General features: G+C 39.5%; 1 protein-coding gene across 7 annotated transcripts in view; it reads left to right on the top strand.

Moving 5' to 3' along the window:
• SENP7 (SUMO specific peptidase 7) overlaps positions 1-18,104 on the top strand; it is a 47,440-nt gene extending 29,336 nt beyond the window's left edge. For 6 of the 7 annotated variants that reach the window (XM_051622225.1, XM_051622242.1, XM_051622219.1 and 3 more), the window contains 11 exons: positions 1,536-1,795; positions 2,650-2,783; positions 3,937-4,053; positions 5,599-5,718; positions 7,879-7,971; positions 8,523-8,734; positions 10,186-10,238; positions 10,572-10,609; positions 10,845-10,913; positions 11,734-11,884; positions 15,892-18,104. In XM_051622225.1, coding sequence (XP_051478185.1) covers positions 1,536-1,795; positions 2,650-2,783; positions 3,937-4,053; positions 5,599-5,718; positions 7,879-7,971; positions 8,523-8,734; positions 10,186-10,238; positions 10,572-10,609; positions 10,845-10,913; positions 11,734-11,884; positions 15,892-16,029 — 1,385 coding nt within the window. In that variant the 3' untranslated portion in view covers positions 16,030-18,104. Of the gene's footprint in view, positions 1-1,535; positions 1,796-2,649; positions 2,784-3,936; positions 4,054-5,598; positions 5,719-7,878; positions 7,972-8,522; positions 8,735-10,185; positions 10,239-10,571; positions 10,610-10,844; positions 10,914-11,733; positions 11,885-15,891 lie in introns of those variants that run through there. The other variant, XM_051622252.1, reaches the window with a different exon arrangement.
• Positions 18,105-18,145: the final 41 nt, after the last annotated feature.

The following is an 18,145-nucleotide window of genomic DNA, read 5'->3' as shown; positions in this document are numbered from 1 at the left end:
AAGTTGTGAGGCACTTTTTAATCTTAGGTCTACTTACCTTGATTACATTCTCATTGTAGGAAAAACCTTCAGGAGATGTTATGAAATTTCTATGCTTGGATGTTTTATGCCTTTTAAATGTGTAGTAATGTAAATATTGTTAAATGTATGTAGAGACTTGTTGAAAGAAATCAATGTTTTTACAGATTGTGGAAATGGTTGATATTATTCTGCTCTGCCTTCTTAGTGTGTTAATGTTAGAAAAAAATATATCATGTTGAATCTGACAGCCTGAGATGGGTGAGGCTGCTGCAGCAGCTCCATGTCCCCAGGTCCAACCAGTAGCAAGGCTGAAGATGTAGTCCCAGTAGGTAGAACTCACAGAGCACACACCTACACCACAGCTGACCACACAGTTAAAACAGACACACAGCACTCATAGGAGCACAAATGGCACCAAGATCCTCATCATGCTCCCCTCTGGCTGAGCAGGGAGAAAAAAATAATTATATTATATGTAATATGTACACACACACACATACATACAGGTGTATAAAGTGGATCCCTCTGTCAGCTGGGTTCAAACACTCAGTCTCCCCAGTTGCTGGCACCTGGACATACAAGGCACTGGGGCCACTGCCAGTTGATGGTATAGACTGTCATGCACACACAGGCACATAGCTGGCTAGGACTTCCCTGGTCCTAATAGCTGATCTCCTGTGCTCTTATCCTTATTGGTATACAGGCAGTCTCATAGCCAGAGCTGTCCCTTAGGGACCTGCTCACCACCCTGGCTCCCAGGGCACTACACCTAGTGTGTGCTCACCTAGTTTGGCTTGATCTTTGCTAGCAGTCACATGCTCACTTGCACATGCGTACTCCTTCCAGTTGCTGCTTTCAGACCCCCATACACACACATTGAATAGTGAGTCCCTCACCCAGGAGAGACTTAGAAAGGAATTTAATAAGAAAACAGGACAGACTGCACTAATCAATGCACAGGACATGGCCAGAGAAGCATACTGACCTGCAAAGTATTTAGATGTAACTAGTCCTTCTTATGCCCTCTGCCCTCTATTTTCCCGCACTTGTTCCTCCCAATATCACCTAAATGCCTCCTTTTTCCTCCCTTTGGTTCTTCTATGAAACATCCCATAATAAGTACTGGGCAATCCCAAAATGCATCCCATTGTGTTTGCCATACACCTCAGCAGCAACCCCGCCTCAGTCTGGAAGGTGCTTGATGTTGGCTCATCTTTATGGGTTTCAGGTTTGGAACCTGGGGCTGAGGGTCTCCTGGGACAGCTCCAAGAACAGCCTGGACTGAGTGTCCCTTCCTCTGAGTTCTTGATTCGAGTTCCTACCTGCCACTGTTCTCCTATGCTCCTCTGGGCTTCTGAATGTGGGCCTTTAGTGGGCTGATGGCCCCTGTGATGAACACAGCAGAGTATCATTTGGGCTCTGCCGTTGTCTCTCTGTGTTCCTTTGTGGATGTTCAGACAAGTTTTTATCAGATAAACTAATAGTTAATACTATCCATTCTCTCCTTTTTCCAGCCAAATCTGGTGAATTTGTATTTCTTGAATTGTCCCAACCACTCACAGAATGGGAAGAAGACACACTGACTAAACTGATTACAGATGTAAGCAAGAAGAACAGAGCACCAGATCTGCCTGAGTTTTTGTCTTTGAAGCAAGCATTAGCCTTGTTTAAGGACCTTTCTCCCGAAGAGAGCTCTTTTATGAGTTACAACAAGGATCTGCTAAAGCAATGTATGCCAAAAGATACCTCAGAGGTTCATGAGCCTGCAGTTCAGGTTAGTGAGTAGCTGGTGCTTGTTTGATCACCACCTGTTGGCATTCACATATTCTAGTAAATTTTGGATCAGACAGTTGCATAAAATAAATTCTTTCCTAACTGATAGCTTTGGGGAAAAAAAAAACAAACACAAAACCAGTCATATTTCTTATTTCTCTCGTAATGGGACAAGATTTGGAGTAAACTAGGTTGTGTCCACAGTGTATAGACCTCATCAGTAAGTGGCAAATAACTGAAGCTTTAGATTGACTCATGGTTACATATGTCTAGAACTACAGAGATTTCTTGCCCTTGTCATGTCTCCAGGGCAGCAAGTTGAGATTTTATCAAGTAGTGAGTTGCAGAGCCATTTTTCAATTGAGCTGGAAGTGAAGGGGTGCAGCAGAGGAGGAACAATGTATCTTGCTCATTACAGACACCTCTAGACAACCAGTCCAAATCTGTACCATTTTTTAGGCACATGGTTAAAGACTAGATTTTCAAACCTTCGAAGAATACACAGCTCCTAGTAAGATAGTCTGATACTCATCCCCACCCTTTCAGGTCTGGTTTCTTCTCCAAAACCCATTTTGCTTCAGTTGACTGAATAATGCTTAAATAGTTTTAGAGAGAGGTTATGAACAGATAAACATCTGTCATAATTTTAAAAGGGACATAACTTTTTTGTTGTTTGAGCAGTGGCCCATTTGCTTAAATACTGATGTTTACATTTCTGCTCTCCTGCAAGATTCCTCCTCAGTGATGCAGGGTATTGCTATGGGTTTCAGGCTTGGGTTTCATGGGTTTTGTTTTGCATATTAAGCTGTGTAGTGCTTTTTACTATTATTGTTTGGATTTTTTTTTTTCTGGTAGGAATCAAAACTAAAAGTGGCCAGGCCCAGTTATGCCCTAGCAAATAAGCAGAATAGTGGTTGCTACTCTATCTCTCTGTCCTCTGCACTGAATGAAGAATGGAAAGAAGTAAGAGAGACTGGAGCAGTTAAGAAGTAAGTCTATTTCATATAAATAAGAAGGTGAAAATAAAATAAACGTAATAAAAAAATTGCTGGAACAAAAGCATTCTGTGATGCTCCAGAAATCTAAAATATCACCAACTGTCAATGCAGTTATTAGTGTTGCCATCCTAATAGTTAACAGACAAAATGAATGTGTTACAGGATCACAGAAAATGTTACAGAAATTAGAGAATGCCTGAATTGTGAAGATAGGCTCATATCATGGAAGCATCAATGAGAGGGTAGGGATCTCATAGCTCTGTGAGTGTCCATCTAAGTCCATATCAGCAAAGCTCTTGCTAACTTAAGCTGAGCCTTTTTAAAAACAAATGTAAACAATGTTTTGTTTCACTGTTGTGTCAAGCTCTATTTATAACTGGTTTGTCATACAATTTACTAGTTAGTACAGGAGCTTGGTTAAAAAAAGACATCAGAAAATAAAACTACACACGTGCAGTGCAGCAAGTTAAAATGAGAGCACTGACATGCCTCTGTTCTTTCTGTGTTAGCCTGTTAGTCCTCGTACTTCTAGTATGGCAAATACTAGTGAAGTAAGTTGTTCTTAAGAACTCTTGCCTTCTGCTGTCACTGTTTTTACTGACAGTATGGCAGATGGGCTTGCTTCTGCAGTAGCAAAAATGCTGAGTTCATGGTTCCATTTAAGTAATATGGTTCTTAATCTAGAGCTTTTAAAATACACTTTAGATGTTAGAAGTAATTTGGACAGTTTCAAACCAGTTATAGTACATGTGCTGCATAGTACATAAGCCCAAGTTTCCTGCTTGAAAGTGTGGGAGTCCTTATTGGAGTCTTAATGAATAGAAAATCACTTTTCATTCATACTACTTCGGTATTTCTCTCATTTTATATAGCCATTTCTCAATTACTTTTATAAAAAATAGACAAGATGAAGGTAAAAAATATTTTCAGAAGATTTCTCAAAATTTCAGAGTGCAGCATATCCTTCTTATAATGCTTAACTATTGGAGGAGGAAGTCTTAAGGGACTTTTGAGGTAACAGTTTTGAGAACTGCCACTTCTAATGGGTTTTCTGGAAAATGTTCTACATGTGTAACAGCCATAATAAGAAGAATGTCACATAAATCCAGTTTATCACTGTTGTAACATGATATGTGTTTTCTAGTTTAATAGTTTATCCACCCCCGCCTGCAAAAGGAGGACTAGGAGTCACAAGAGAAGACCTAGAGTGCTTGGAATATGGAGAGTTTCTCAATGATGTCATCATTGATTTCTATCTGAAGTAAGTAATCACAACCTTAGTTGTACCCTTTTATTCTGGCACCTGATCTGGTCTGAATGTTACTGTAAATGTTAGTCACTAAAGAAGGTACTGCAAGCTTAGAAGTTACAGTATGATGGATTTGTAAATTGGGATTTTTAAAGCTTTTTTGTATTCTCAGTAGTTTCATTTGTTTCAGTTTCATTCTTCTTGTCCTTCTGTTGGGCTGTGGTATAAACCAGAAAGAATAGCCGGGGTGAGAAAAGTCTCTTGGCAGCCTCACAGAACAGAAAGTGCAGAGCAGTTTTAAGCAGACCATTGAACAAAGTAGAGGGTCTGTACTAGGTAGTTTATTTACTAAGTTTGCATGAAGTGGAGCATCCTCTGGAATTCTGTGCAAGAGTTCAGGAATTCTTCTGATGCACAACTCCTGCAGAAAGAAACACAGCTAATAATTCTTCAGGAAGTTGTGCTTGGCTTACCTGCTTCTTACCATCCTTCTGAGGTTGCTCATGAAAGCAAGTTTTCCAGAACCACCGTTGTGGGCCACCATTCCCTAAAGCTGAGTTTTATTTTCCCTGTGGTGGTTAAACGTAAGCAGAATTCTGGCTCTTTCAAAGGTTGTCTGCAATAATTCCATTTTGCTTGGCATTCAGCATAACTGCAGTAACTGAGAGCAACAGGAAGCCAGTTAAAACTTCTTGTCTAAAGGAGTAGTAAAAAATGTGTACCAGAATGTTTTACTGTGGTGTTACAGCAAAGGCACCTGTATTTTGCTCTAAACTAGAAATAAATCATGCCATCTTTTCCTCTCAATAGCTGTAGCTTCACCTTGCCAGAAGATGAAGAGTTGAATAAAGGAACTTAATACAATAATTGCAGAAGCCCCCCCGCTTTTTAATTTTTTTAGAATTCTCACATTCTGTTTTAATTGTGCTGCAAGCTGTGTCATGTATGACTCTGTTGCCCAGGTCATTGGGTGAAGCTGGGGGCACCTTGTATAGGATGACTGCAGCTGTGAGAGCTTTGGCCTTCCAGGATGATAGAATACACACTCAAGCTGATGTTTATAGTGAAATGATAAACACTAAAATAATACAGAATGAATAACTGTAGATTTTTTTGTCTTAACTTTCACATGCATAACCTGTAGAAGTAAAATGGGCAATTTTTATGAAGAAACTGTTCTATGCTTTTTATATGCAGGAGTATAACACTGTAAGGGTTTATACGTGGTCAGGTTTTCAAACCTGTCTTAATTACAAGTGCTAGAAGCCTAACTAAAAATAAATTCAGAAGTATTAAAACTGGAGTGCAAATCTGAGATAAAAAAAATAACTGCATTCTTTGTAGTCTTTTAGCTGTTACAAACTGTGATGATGTCCACCCATGTGTATACTGACAATAGATAGAAAAGTTTGGCATGATTAGTGGTTGTGAAGGCAGTTGATAGAAAGCATAACCTGAGTATGATAAGTCATTAAAATAATTGTCTTTCTTTTTTATCAGTAATGGTACTTTTTAGAGAAGCAATTTAATAATTTTCCTCTTTTTTTCCTTTGGTAGATACCTGTTGTTGGAGAAGGCTCCAAAACATCTTGCTGACCGTACACACATTTTTAGCAGTTTTTTCTATAAGTGCCTCACTAGGACAGAAAAAAACTCTGAGGGGGATCTCAAAGTTTCGTAAGTTCATTTTAGATGCCATTATGACCAGAAATGAGCTATCTATTGATGGCACCTGGAAGTTTTACAGATAATTTCCTAATTAGCACATAAAATAGTAATCAGTGTTTTGCAAAGGCTTAGTGGTTAAATGTTGTGACTCACCATTTAAGCATACTGGGTTTTTTAATTAAAATCTAAATGTGGTTTATACTAAATATGAATGAAAATTCTATCACCTTGCCCCAACTCTATCTGAATCTTCACTTCAGACAATTATTTGTGTATTTTAAAGTTTTTATTACAGACTCAGATGTGCAAGGTATGCATAATTTTAAGAAACTGCACTTCTAAAAGTATTTTTAGATTTACCACATATTTCATTTTACATATTGGTGATCAATTGTTGTCCAAATTTTCAATACGATTTTCTTACACACAAAGTTTACACACTTGTTTTTTAACACTTCAGCATACTGGAATTGGGGAGTTTCACAAAAAGGTATTGATAAGAGCTCAGGAATCCTGTATCACACTGTGTTTCCAGCTAAGACTGTATAAAAGGTAGGACCATCCCTAGCACTCTTTCCATTCCTTTTCAACACTGGTGTTTGAGAGTGGAGTTTGCGATTGCCACTTCACCTTACAGTGATGATCTGCCAGCAACTTTCATTCTGTTCTCATAATTCAGCTTATGAAAATATTTTTTCTGTTTCTCTGAAGTGACTTTTCTTCTGTTATCCATGAAGTCCCCAGATTTTTCATTCTACTGGCAAATAAGGCCACCTGCACAAGGAGATGTGCCATCTTGTTTGTGTTGCAGTCACTGCTGGGTGAAAGCTATGTTAAAGGGAAAAAAGTGCAACTTCGATAGTATTTTCAAAGATGTCCCAAAAATTCAAGGACCTGTGCTTGAGAGAACGTTTTCCATCATTTTAGTCTCTTCTGACTCTGAGTGTTCTGAGATGGAGACAAATTTATCCATATTAAGAACACTGTTGTGCCTTGAACTGATTGCTTTTACAAGGCTGAACTCTCCATAACCTTCTTGAGGAACTAGAATAGCACTCTTAATTTACTATATTTCAAGGACTGTAACTGTTCTAGATCAGGAGATAGCTTTTGAAATTCTAGGGTTTTTGTTTGGGCTTAGATATTACCTGATGATTACAGGTATTTTGAGTTTTGTTTGTTTCTGTGAGGTTTTTTTGTGGAGAAATAGTGGAAAAATTGGCTCTGTACTGTTGTAAAGGCAATTAATCTCATCTGATGTAGTTACTTAACTTTCAAGTTCCCAGTGTTTCTAGAGTCGCGTAGAAGTGGAAGTTTGCAGCAAGTCTTCACTTAATGCTGGCCCGTTCAGAGTCCCACAGGAGCTTGTTTTTCCATTCTTTACTCCTTTTCTCCTGTTCCTCCTACACTGGAGTTATGTTACTTGATCAGTGTGGAATCAGAGTGCTGATAGGGGTGTCTCCTGAGTAGAGTGAATTTTGCTTTCAGATCATATTGGAGCAAAGTTCAATAAACGGTTAGTTTTTTATTTTAACTTGTGCAAACTAAACAGTTAAAAACCTGAATCTAGTTTTCTTGTGAAAATCTAGTTTTCTTGTCTTTTTTTCTTATTCTCCTAGTATCCTCTTTTTGTGCTTTATGTTTGTAGGACTGGGATTGAAATGTGATCCAGCAAATAAAGCTCAGGACTGGAAGGAATCTGTTTCAGTTTTGGCTTTGCTACAGGTGTGCTGCATGACCCTATGCAAGGCATTTTAGCTTTTTTCTTCAGAAGATAAGGTTGTTTAGACAGGGCTTGAAAAATGATATTGTGAAATTTAATTAATAAGTGTTTTTAAATTGCTATAGATCTGTTTTTACACTGGTTGGTGTGTAGATAAGATTTTTGCCTTTAGTCTAGTGAATAATAATTACTGGATAAATAACGGCAAGAAACCCTTTCAAGTCTATGGATTTTTTTTTTTTCTAGAAGAATTTAAGGTGGATTGGAAATGGCTTGTTAGTCACTTGAGCTTAATGGTGTGCAGATATATTTCTTCTCAGCTGGGGAAATTTCAAGTGTAAATGAAAAACCCCTTAAAGGATTGGGAAGTTGTAGCAGTGCTAATCCCTGTAACTTTCTTCAGCTAAAAAAAACAACTCAGAACAATTCTAATCTGTTTTTTGCAGAGTGGCACAGAGAAGACACAGAAGAGTAAGAACATGGACTCGTCACATAAATATCTTCAATAAAGATTATATCTTTGTGCCTGTGAATGAGGAGTAAGTCTATGTGTTTTAGGCACCTTTTCTAGTATTTAAATATTTATTTATTTGAATGTTAAGGTGATAAAAAGATTCATGACTCTAAGCTTGGATAAGTGGAAATTAACACATTAGATTTTGAAGAAGTATCAGGTGTGGAGTGAGCAATTTTTTCCCAAAAGTTAAACTTCTTATTGTCTTCAGTAAACTTGCATCTTTGTATTTTGTTCTACTGGAAACTGATTTTGGGTATTTTTCAAAATCATTTGTGTGTCATTGTGATGATTCCTGTGCACTTGAGTAACATTTATAGGAAGAAATCACAGCAGCTCGTAGTGTTAATGGATCAGGAGTAGAATTGATACTTTTGCTTTTATGCCACAATGCAAAGTGAATAACGAGTGAAAGGATTAGTATGAGATGCCATGAAGGAACATGGCAGTGACGGTTGCATGTCACCAAATAGTTGTTTATGAGTTCTCAGCATTTAAAAACTTCAGATTCTTTTGAGAATCAAATGTTATGAAGTTTTGACTTGTTTCCTCCCCCCTCTTTCCATTGCTGGGCAGGTCTCATTGGTACATTGCAGTTATCTGTTTTCCTTGGTTAGAAGAAGCTGTGTATGAGGAGTGTCCTCATGAGAATACATTATATGACCAACGTCAACAGTCTCCACTTCGGTCAAAGAGTGAGAATATTAGAACGGGTTCAATGTTGGCCTTGACTGGTAACTGCAAGGATGAGGAAGAAATGGATGCTAACAGAAGTTTATTCTCAAAAGGTAGGTAATCTAGAAGAAAATTAGGTCAAGGCATGCACAGTTCTAATAGTATCCTAATCCTTGAAGGAGAGATGACATGTGTAAAAAAGATTGTTGACTTCAAGACTGGTGTAATATGTTTTTGTATTGGCACGCACAGCAAGGACTGCACTGGATTCTTGTCCACAACTCTGGAAAATACTGGAAGGGACTTGTAAAATCAGTGTCTCTGACCCCATGAAAAATGGGAAGTCCCAGGATTTCAGTAGGAATTTTATCAGGAAGGCTGTCAGTAACTCTTCTATTTGAACATTAAGAAGAGAAGCCAAATTAGTTTATACTTCACTATCATCTTTTAAATATTACTACTAATAGAATCATAGAATCATAGAATGATTAAGGTTGGAAGGGATCATCAAGTTCCAACCCCCCTGCCACGAGCAGGGAACCCTACCACTAGATCAGGTTGCACAAAACCCCATCCAATAGGATCATAGAATCACTTAGGTTGGAGAAGATCTTCAAGATCATCAAGTCAAACCATTAACCCTACTCGACCAAGTCCAGCACTAAGCCATGTTCCCAACTGCCGCATCTAGACAACTTTTAAACACATCCAGGGATGGTGACTCAACCATCTCCCTGGGCAGCATGTTCCAATGTCTGACAACCCTTTCAGTGAAAAAGTTCTTCCTAATATCTAGGCTAAACATCCTTTAGTCCAGCTTGAGGCCATTCCCTCTTGTTCTATCACCAGTTACTTGTGAGAAAAGACCAGTGCCTACCTCTTTACAATGTCCTTCCAGGTAATTTTAGAGGGCAGTGAGGTCTCCCTTCAGGCTCCTTTTCTTCAGACTAAACAGCCCCAGTTCCCTCAGCTTCTCCTCATAAGACTTGTTCTCAAGGCCCTTCACCAGCTTTGTTCCTCTTCTTTGGACACGCTCCAGCACCTCAATGCCTTTCTTGTACAAAACTGGACACAGTATTTGAGGTGTGGCCTCACCAATGCCAAGTACAGAGGAATAATCACCTCCCTGGTCTTCCTTGCCACACTATTCCTGATACAAGCCAGGATGCCATTGGCTTTCTTGGCCACCTGAGCACACTGCTGGCTCATATTCAGCCATGTAAGAATCAGAACTCCCAGGTCCCTCTCTGCTGGACAGCTCAGCTCTCCAGCCACTCTTCCCCAAGCCTGTAGTGTTGCATGGGGTTGTTGTGTCACAGGTGCAGGACCCAGCACTTGGCCTGGTGAACCTTCATACAACTGACCTTGGCCCATCAATCTAGTGTGTCCAAGTCTCTCTGTAGAGCCTCCCTACCCTTAGGCAGATCAACACCCCCTCCCAACTTGGTGTCATCTGCTAACTTGCTGAAGGTGTGTGCTATCTTATCATCAAGATCATTGATAAAAATGAAAATGAAAATCTCAGTAAATATTTTCTTAAGACTTTTTAATTCTTTGGTATTAGGTGGCATTGAAATTGCTACTTCGGCTTCAGTCCTGGATTCAGGTATTTCTAAAGTAAGTGTCTTTTTCTACTCACAGAGGAAATGTATTTTTCTGTTTCTGAAGGCTCAGAGACTTGACCTGGTGATTTTGCATAATCTTTTTTGCAGCAGATACCAATTTTTGCATGGCTTGCAGCATATGCAAGGCACTTTGAATTAGCCCAAAGTCCTCCTTTGCCCATGTATGTTTCCTGTGCTATACTTTCATGTGTTTTTAAAAAAAATTACCAGTGTCTCCCTTTCTGAAATGGGAGCTTCTCTTGCTCTATCTTAAACTCAGATGTCTTCATAGATTTAATAATGATTGTAGTTTCTCTAAGGTTATTTTTATTTTCTTTTCTCCCAGATGTCCTTAAGTAATTCCAAAAGGCTGATTTGTAAAAGGTATGTTTCTGTTTTCATACTAATATTGTATCATTAAATTATATTAAGAAACTCAGCAGTCACTCAGTTATTCTTCATAAAGCCACAGCTGTAGGAACTTGTCTGTTTTTTTTCCATGTTTGTTTGGATATTGATGCTCTTGTTAAGTATATATTAAGTATGTTAAGTAAGTATTTGCCTCAGTAGTGTTGGTAATGAAAGACTACCATGATTTGTGTGTTTTTGTTGTGTACAGGCCTTGCATACTCATCTTAGATTCTTTGAAAGCTGGTTCCGTGCAGAAAACAGTTCAGGTGTTGAGAGAGTAAGTAACTACAGCCTCTATTTATTAGAAAGAGATGCTGCTGGTCGTATTTCTATGTTCAAAATACTTTCCTCTATAAAAGTGTATGTTTTTAATGCTATAGGAAAATCCTTTAAGAGCCATGAGAAAGAAAATTGTAAAAGCAGTACAGAGGCTTGTGTAAAAAGCCTGTCTTTGTTCTACAGCCCAGGTATAACACAAATTTTGAAGTGGACAGTCATTTTGGGAAAAAAGATAAAGGGAGTTTCTGGTTTTATGTGTATTTTTGTTCTCAGAATTGCAAGGACGTAGGGCTTTTAGAAGTCAAACACAAGATCTGACCTAATCTATACTTTTTTTTTTTTTTCCTAAAGTCAGACCTTATGTTTGATTTTGTTTTTGAGGTGAATTCTAAGGGTTTTTTAATGGTTTGCTTAGGTTAGAAAACCACTGCTGGCCTCTCAGGATGAACCCTGGAAAAATCATCTATGTAATAGCCAGGAAAGATTACTTGAGTTCTTCCTTTAGTTAAGGTTTAAAAATGTACTGATAATCCTAATAGCTTGAAGAAACTCAGCACAAATGGCTGGTTTTAAATACCATGCCTCTTTCTGTTTTGTATGTTGCATGTGGTAGAGATGACTGAGTGTGTTAGAATATTGGGTAGCGGAAATTGTGTTGTTCCTTGTAAGAATTTATTTGACAGATTCTGGGAAAGAAATGGGTTAAAACTTTTTTAGCTTTTTGTCCAGATACAGACTTAATACTGAGTAGTATCCCAAAATGCATTGAGCTTGAGAGTTACTTCTCAAGTATTTCATCTGCTTGCTTTCTTTGGTAGGTATCTTGAAATGGAATGGGAAGCTAAACGAAAAACACATCGAGAATTTAGTAAATCAACAATGGTTGACCTGTGTCCCAGAGTGCCTAAACAAGATAACAGCAGTGATTGTGGGGTCTACTTGCTGCAATATGTGGAAAGCTTTTTACAGGTACAAATGTACAAACTACCTACCCCTTCCTGAAAATCACCTTAAGCCCAGAAACTTATTTCTGAGAGAAACAGCCAGACACAAAAGCCTCTGATGCTCACCCTCAAAAAATGTCAAAGCCGTTTGAGGAAGCAGAGATAAAACCCATTCTTCAAGTAATGGCATGTGTCTGTGGAGTGGAGTTTCTCACCAGTGTTTGTTGGGAAACTTTTCTGACCTTAATGTTGCTTTTGCATTGATACATTCAATATCCCTGACTGTTTCGGGTATTTGGGGTCTGTTTAGTTTACAGGTTTCAGGCATACAAATGTTTCAAAGGTATTTTTTCTGTGCAAGCTCTTCTTGTAGCCTCTGCCAGCAGCAGCTTCTGCAAAGAGGTGGAATCCTTAAAAGGGGTTGCACAGAGCCAAGGGAGCCTCTCTTTCCTGTTCAGCGTATAGTTTTAAGTATCTGCAGATGCTGGGCTTCAGGCACTGTCTTTTAGGGTGTCCCCAGCTCTTCCTCCCCCTAGTCGGTGCGCTGCCTTCTTGACTTTGAATGGTTCTGATTGTTTGGCGCTTACACATATGGTCCCTATTTTCTCTGAGAGTCCTGTGCATGGAAAGCCTTGCGTGGGACCTTGGCCAGTGGGCAGATTTTTATTCTGTAGTAAAACAAATTACCATTCCAAAGTGCCTGTGCATTAATGCACACAGCTTGGGAATAAATGTGAGGCATTAGAGATCTATGTGCAGTTCCAGGGCTGAGATCTTGTTCACATCACAGGCACGTGATGAGATAGCTCACATGAATGGAGTGCTGAGATGGATGGATGGGTGGATAGATGGATACAAGGTTTTTAGAAGGACAGGCTGGGAAGACAAGAGGTAGAGTTACCCTTTATGTGAGAGAGCAGCTGAAATGCATGGAGATCTGCTTAGGGTTGGATGGGGATCCAACTGAGAGCTTATGGGCAGTTACTAAATAGAAGACTAATATGGGTGTCATAATAATGGGCATCTGCTATAGGCTGCCTGGTCAGGAAGAACAAGTGGATGAAACCTTCTGTTAACAGCTAGAAGCAGCCTCAAGTTCACAAACCCTGCTCCCTCTGGGGGGACTTAAATATTCTGGCATTGGCTGGAGGGACAACACAGAAGGACATAAGGAATCCAGGAGGTTCCTGATCTAAGTGATAGGGAAGCCAATGAGGAGAGGTACTCTGCTGGACCGTGTCCTAACAAGCAAGGAAGGTCTGGTTGTGGGTGTAAAGTTCAAAGGCAGCCTTGGCTGTAGTGACCATAAGGTGCTGGAGTTCAGGATCATGAAAGGAAGAAGAGTTTGATGGGATAAGGCCCTGAAGGGAAGAGGGGTCCAAGAAGACTGGTTAATATTCAAGGGACACCACCTCCAAGCTAAAAACCAGTTCATCCAGATAAGCAGGAAGTCAAACAAAGGTGCCAGGCAGTCTGCATGGATGGAGGAGCAACTCCTGGAAAAAACTCAAACATGAAAAGGAAATATACATAAGCTAGAAGAAGGTAAAAAGTAACCTGGGAGTAATATAGAGACATTGTCCAAGCACAGAGAGGTGTAATTCAGAAAGCCAAACCCAACTGGGGTTAATTCTGGTGAGAGATGTCAAAAGCAACAAGAAGGACTTCTATAATTATGTAAGCAGCGAAAGGAAGAGTAGGGAAGATGTGGACTGATGCTGAATGGGGCAGAGGTCGTGGTGGCACAGGACATGGAAAACTCTGGGCTTCTGAATGCTTTCTTCATCTCACTCTTTACTAACAAGACTGACTTTCAGGAGTCCCATGCCTTAGAGACTGGAGCAAAGAAGACATACCCCTGGTGGAAGAGGATCAGGCTGAGGAATACTTAAACTGGACATTCTTAAGTCTGTGGGTCCTAGCAGAATACTTCCATGAGTGCTGAGGGAACTGTCTGATACTGTTGAAAGACCACTCTTGATAATTTTTGAATGGTTGTGGCAATCAGAAGAGGGTGAGGAAAGCAAATGTCACTCCTATCTTAAAAAAAGGCAGGAAGGAGGACCTGTGGAGTAACAGACTGGTCAGCCTCACCTCAATCCCTGGGAATGTCATGGAGCAGCTAATCCTGGAAACCATGTCTAGTCACGTGAAGAACAAGGAGAGGATTGAGAGTAATCAGCCTGGATTGACAAAGGCGAGGGGGAGTCATCCTTCACCAAACTGATAGCCTTCTGTGATGAAACGACTGGCTTGGTGGATGAGTGGATATTGTCTGCCTGGTGAAGTCCAAGGCCTTTAACATTGTCTCACATAAGATCTTCATGAAGCTGATGGAGTGTATATCGGATGAGAGTTGAATTGAAACCTGGGTCCTGAGAGTGATTGAAATGGGTCCTGAGAGTGGTGATTGGTGGCAGGAAGTCTAGTTGGAGGCCAGTAACTAGCAGTGTACCCCAAGAGTCAGTATTGAGTCCAGTCCTGTTTAATATCTTCATTAATGATCTGAATATTGGGACAGAATTCTCCCTCAGCAAGTTCACAGATGACACAAAACTGGTAGGAGTGGCTGATACACCACCAGTATGTGTTGCCATGCAGAGGAATCTCGAGACACAGGAGAATGGGCTGACATGAACCTCATGAAGTTCAGCAATAAGTGTAGAGTGCTGTGCCCAGGGAGTAACAACCTCAGGCACCAACATATGCCAGAGGTCATCCAGCTGGAAAGAAGCTTTGCTGAAGAAGACCTAGGGGTCCTGGTGGACACTAAGCTGAACTTGTGCCAGCAGTCTGTGTCCTTGCAGTGAAGTAAGTTAGCAATATCCTGGTCTATGTTAGGAGGAATGTTGCCAGTAGTTCTAGGGAGGTGATCCTTTCCCTCTCCTCAGTGCCATGTCCAGTTCTGGTCTTCCCAGACAGAGATGGTGCTAGGTGCTACTGGAGCAAGTCCAGCAGAGGGTCACAAAGATGATGAGGGTGCTGCAGCATCTGTCCTGTGAGGAGAGGCTGAGAGAGCTGGGACTCTGAGAGAAAGCTTGGGCAGGATCTTGTCAATGTGTACAAAGATCTGAAGGGAGGGTGCAAAATGGACAGAGCCCTCTCTCTTCAGTGGTGCCCAGTGACAGGAGAAGAGGCAATGGATGCGAACTAAAACACAGAAAGTTCCCTCTGAACATAAGGAAATGTTTTTTGTGTGTGTGTTAGGGTGACCAAGTGCTGGTACAGTTTGCCTAGAGAGGTTGTGGAGTGTCCCTCCTTGGAGACAGTCAAAGCCTGTCTGGATATGGGCCTGGCAACTGGCTCTAGATGGCCCTGCTTGAACAAGGGGGCTGAATCAGATGAGCTCCAGAAGTTCCTTTCTCAAAGGAAAGAGAAGGTGAAATATAAGCATGGCAAAAGAATGAAGAGGGAAAGGGGAAAAAAAAACAACTTTGGAAAATCAGATGTGGTGTTGTGGTCTTACTGCCAAAGCTGCCATCATCTCTCGGCTATTTCAGTTTGCTGTCCTCTCTTGTTCCAAATTCATCCCCTCCCATGCCCTGCTAAAATTGTTAGCAATGCTCTTGCTTCTTTGTTGTCTCAGACCAGGCAGACCAGCTCATGACAGAAAAACACATGCCTGAGGCAACAAAACCTCATTACGCTTAACTGCTGTGTGCTTGATCCTTCCCTATGGTGTCAGTGTCCATGTGTGGTTTGTGACCAAAGTGCATCTCCCCTGTGTTAGATATCAAGTATGTCAAATTGTATCATAATACATGGAATATGCCTTGAATATATACTTCTACTTACATATCTTTAAGAGAAGTAATTATGACCTGTTTGGTGTTTACCGTGAGTAGGTAGTGGTAAGGGCATGTATTTATGTGATTACTGTGGAGGAACTGGGGTTTGACTTAGAAGCCTTTCACTGTCTCATAGAAACTTGTTTCTGCTTCCTTGGTCTCAGCAGTAATGGAAGGCTTTAAATTATTTTTGAAGGTTGCTTTAGGAAGTTCATGCTGTAAATATTCCTTTTTCTGTTACCAGAATCCCATAGTTAACTTTGAACAGCCACTGCATCTGGAGAAGTGGTTCCCTCGTCAGCTGATCAGAAGCAAAAGAGAAGAAATTCGAGACTTGATTTTGCAACTGCACTTTCAACAGCACAGTGGCAGCAGCAGCTAATAAATCTAATAAACCAGACCTGACAAAGAACATTGCTGTATAAAGTAACTGAAACTCTGCCTACTAACAGCACTTGGCTCTTTCTGCCTTGCAAGGAAGAAAAAAAAAAAGAACTACAAGAAGTATTTTATTTGTTCAATGTGTATTTATTTAAAGATTTTTTTTTTTTCATTTGAGTTGTGTTGTCATAGACTAAAGTTGTGAGGGGGGAAAGGAGAAGGTTGTAGATAAAAATGTAAATATGTAAGTTAAAGCTAATACACATGAATTGCTAATTGATTCTATATTTGGAATATGAAAGCTGCGTACATGTGCCACAAACATGTAAAAATATTTTCATCCTTTGGAGCCTGTTCTTTACAATTCTGTGTGAACATGGATGATCATGTAGGAGTCAGACCTGAAGACAGGATTTTTGACCCTATGCTGTCTCTTTTGACTTTGCAGCTCATACAGCTAGAATGAATACCATGTATTGTTTTAATTTAAGGAACTGATTGACTCTCTTTAGAGATGTATTTTTTGTTTGTGTCTGATTATATGCAGAAATAGTCTGCATGCATCAGAAAATTCTGCTAATATTTGAGGCTGCTGAGTTCTGATTTTTTTTTTATTACTTTTTCCCTCGTGCGTATTTTCGTCATAAAAATTGATTTCCGTGACTGGAGGACATTTCACAGACAGTGACCACTGAAATCTTTTGAAGTTAAGGGTGGGTTTTTTAAAAGTATTTTTTATGAATTTTTTGCTGACCAGATTTTAGAAGAAAACTTGCTGTGAACATGCTAATACATACTAATACAATGTACATAGGATGTAGCGTCTTAATGGTATTTGCCTTATTTTGGGGAGTTATAACTGCAAATCTTGTGGCATCAATTGCATTAGAAAGGCAAGCAGGTTGGGACTCAACAACCTCAAAAGTTTGAAGTGTTTTACTAAAAAATAATGCCATTTTTGTTCAAGAAGGTAATGATGTTATACGTAATATATCTCTAAGATATGTAATTTACATATAAGACAAACAGGATTTATACATTGCTCAGTAGAACTGAGTAAAGATGCCTGAATATCTGAGTGTTTGAACTCAGACTTGATTTGATGAACTAGCACAAGTTTATTATTGTCTTAATATGTATTTATTTAGTTTTTCTTCAAATAGTGATCACATAAAACTTCAATAACATTTCGACATGTATACACATTTTAATGTAGTTACTATGTGATAGAAGGTTGACTGTTTTAAGAGGATGCTTTCTCCTTTCTTCACTGTAAGTAAACTTAAGTATCACTGCACCCTTCAGAAGGACCATGTGTCAGATAACCATCAAAAGCACCTGTGTCATAAGCATATCTACAAAACCAGAGCTCTTAAAGCTGGAAATAGGCTACAGAGTTAATATAAACATTGAGGGCAACCCAAAGATGTGAACATTTTTATGGCATTTCAGAAGTCTCAGGGCCCCCCTTCCCTCAAGACAACTCTGAAACCTAGCATTTGCAAAATCCAGTTATTACTTCAGGTTCTGCACAGTCATCCAAAAAAGTCCCCCACCATTGTTTCTCAAACCAGGAAGCATTTTTTCTGGAGAAGATAGGCAATTTTAAAATAAAATAATTTGCTGAGCAGAGTGACCTTCTGTCTAGCTGTAAGCAGCCTAGTGCAGTTATTGTGTGGTTTTTTGGTTTTGTTTCTACTTAATTCTGTAGTTTGCCACTACTCCCCACACATGTCTTTCCTTTGTGGCTTTCATCACCTAAATCACAACATCAGCATTACTTACAGGGATAATATTTATGGTAAGACAGATGGAAGATAAAATGCCGAAGTGTGTGCCCTTTCTCTATGCTTTTTTAATTTATGCATATTTTCAGTGTTTCCTTATGACAACCAGTTTGGTTTTTTTGTGTTTGTTTTTTTTTTTAGATTGACTGGTTTATAGATATTTAAAAGCAAAAGTAATGTATAAACTTTTCTAAATTGGTTTTATAACATTAAATGATTGCCTTGGTAGATTTGTTAGATATGTGCTCTGAGAATGCCAACACATTTGATATTAAAATTATCTCCAGAAGTTGCTGATTGTGACTGTTACCTTTCTTTTCCCAGCTGCCA

This window comes from Apus apus, chromosome 1 (genome assembly GCF_020740795.1).
Source record: "Apus apus isolate bApuApu2 chromosome 1, bApuApu2.pri.cur, whole genome shotgun sequence".
In the NCBI taxonomy this organism is placed as follows: domain Eukaryota; kingdom Metazoa; phylum Chordata; class Aves; order Apodiformes; family Apodidae; genus Apus; species Apus apus.
This window is presented reverse-complemented; position numbering and strand designations above follow the sequence as displayed.